The sequence below is a fragment of the Hemibagrus wyckioides genome, linkage group LG22, assembly GCF_019097595.1.
Source record: "Hemibagrus wyckioides isolate EC202008001 linkage group LG22, SWU_Hwy_1.0, whole genome shotgun sequence".
Lineage (NCBI taxonomy): Eukaryota > Metazoa > Chordata > Actinopteri > Siluriformes > Bagridae > Hemibagrus > Hemibagrus wyckioides.
Window position 1 is genome coordinate 6,159,571 of NC_080731.1, and position 2,500 is coordinate 6,162,070.

Below are 2,500 nucleotides of genomic sequence, written 5' to 3' on the forward strand. Positions count from 1 at the left end.
GATTAAGACTTTCATCGTTTCATATCCTGACCATTTGCAGATAATGACCTTTTTGTTGTGCCAAAGCCTGAAGCTCCTGGAAAGCCGCTTTTACTGCATCCTTACAAGCTGGCTTATAATTCTCAAAATCCTGCACACAGTTGGAAATGAAAAGCACATTAACTGGAAGTAAATCATTGGGTAAGTAAACACCGCTTCACAGTACTTCACATGGTTTGCTTACAGCTGTAACATCACGGAAGAACTGCCCAGAGTCGCCCAGTCCTGCTGTAGATAAGATGGGAGCGCTGGCAGCTAAAGCCCCAGCTACAATATTGGGGTAGTGTATTCTCATGTAGACACTCAACATGCCTCCATAACTACAGGGGGAATAAATGAGAGTCGTTAGTTACAGTCTCATTGAGAAGGCATACGAAGACTAATATGGAAGTCGTACAAAATGTCAACATCTCCATATAAAGTAAGGTAGTGTGTAAGGAAAAAGAAGGAACGGAAACCAAGGAATTTTATTTTATGTTTCTGCTGATTTTTAATGTTTTAAATCGTCCTTTTTACCCTATGGATGGGGCAACAAGCTTTTGTACTTAACAATATACTGATTTCATATTGGTCCGATTTCTCTATAAATGGTCACGTGAGCGTAATAGCAAAATGTCTGTCCGATGCAGAGGCTGTGCAGACAATGAGGTTCTATAACTGGTGTGTATGCCATCCAGAGACTGGATTCTGCTTCAGTACACAAAGGACAGTAGAAAGGACATTATTCATAATCACACTCTGCAGTGTTTATAATAATTTATAATCACACTCTCTGGAGTCACCCAAATGAGGATGAGGTTCCCTTTTGAGGCTGGTTCCTCTCAAGGTTTCTTCCTCTTACCTTTTCCTTGCCACAGTCGCCTCAGGCTTGCTCACTAGAAATAATTTTGTCTAACATTAATCTTGGACTTCTGTATTATATTTCTTATGTCCTGTAAAGCTGCTTTGAGACAATGTCCATGGTTAATACAAATAAAATTGATTTGAATTGAATATATACAGGATTTCTTCCTCAAGGAAAGAAAAAGTGACCATAAATCAACTGCCTAGATCAGAGATCTGGTGCTTTTGCCTAGAACTGAACAACTCTAGCCATGATGATGATGGATAAGAAAGCGTTTTACCTCCCACCAAAAACAATGACGGGGCATTTCTGAGCTCCCAGTTCCTCCTTTAGCTGCGTGATCATGACTGCATAGTCTGCCAAAGCCTGCTCCACCGTCAGGAGCCCGACGTTTGCAATGTTAAAGGACTCTTTGCCGAAGGGTAGAGATTCCCCATAATATCTCTAGAATTGGAATAAAATTGAGATATATATACACACACACATAAAAATAGTCAGGAAAAGTACAGGTCAGTTTCTTACACAGATCTACCCTGTGACTCCACTTATCAGCTAAAGTACATTTCTATTTTTTTCTTGGCAAGCGCAAGGTCTCATGCCTCCAAATGGACCACCATGTGACCTGATATGATTGCGTCAGTGTTAGTCAGCTTTTTATGTTGACAGTGTGGCCACCCAAATGATATCTGGTCACTAGTGGTCATGTGGTGGTCGCTTTTTCATTAACATAGGCCAAATTATGCAAAGCAACAGCGCATGAAAACGGTTCGTGGCATTATCACACAATTTTCTGTCTCACGTGTTCAGCGAATATGAGCAGAGCCTCCTGCTTAGCTGCAAGCTCCACCATAAAGCCAGAGTTCTGGGCAAAGTCCCACACGTCCCCTTCATTCCCAGTGTAGAAGAAAATAGGGCCGTAGCCTTTCCTCCAATACTCATCTAAAGAAACAAGAAAGCTCTGAGTGAAAAGTAAATACTGTTGTAATAGAAGGTGCAGAATAAAAGGATACACACCTGTAATCAGGTAACGCTGGGAGTATGTCCCATTGCCCCAGCTGTTGTAACTGAAGTGGTCCAAAAGCTGAGTGAAGAACTTCTCCTTAAACTTTAGAGGTTCAACCTCTACATGATCTCCTCCTCTGCTTTGCTTCCAGCTCTAAATACATAAACATTGACCAAAGAGAAGACAAAGATAAAAAAAAATAAACCCATTTAAACTTCACATCAACATTATCAGCTGAAATGAAAACCAAGGCTGCGTCCAGATCCACACAGCAGCCTACACAACCTAGGGTCACTCGATTAGTGGATTAGGGAGACATTCGGGCAGAAATAAAGTAGAATTTTTTACCGTAGATCTCGCAAAAACGTTGTGCACACACAGAAAAATTAGAGTGACCCCCCAAAATATCCACCCGGTCGCCATTGTGAGAAAGGAAACACAGGCGAGTGAAGATCGAGCGGAAACACAGGCGCTTTAAAGTACAGAACCATCATGTGATGGGATTTTGTGCACGTGATTTGGACGTCACGTGATTTGTTCTGACTCAGAGTCATCTCTCTCTCTCTCTCTCTCTCTCTCTCTCTCTCTCTCTCTGTGTGTGTGTGTGTGTGTGT

At 41.8% G+C, this 2,500-nt stretch overlaps 1 protein-coding gene across 1 annotated transcript in view; it reads right to left on the reverse strand.

Annotated features, from left to right (window-relative positions):
* Positions 1-2,394, reverse strand: part of dpp7 (dipeptidyl-peptidase 7) — a 7,629-nt gene extending 5,235 nt beyond the window's left edge. Inside the window, exons 1-6 of the mRNA XM_058374887.1 lie at positions 2,235-2,394; positions 1,898-2,039; positions 1,683-1,822; positions 1,164-1,327; positions 224-359; positions 49-130 (exon numbers count right to left, since the gene is read on the reverse strand). Of these exons, the coding sequence (XP_058230870.1) occupies positions 49-130; positions 224-359; positions 1,164-1,327; positions 1,683-1,822; positions 1,898-2,039; positions 2,235-2,309 (739 nt within the window). The 5' untranslated portion in view covers positions 2,310-2,394. The remainder of the gene's footprint in view (positions 1-48; positions 131-223; positions 360-1,163; positions 1,328-1,682; positions 1,823-1,897; positions 2,040-2,234) is intronic.
* Positions 2,395-2,500: the final 106 nt, after the last annotated feature.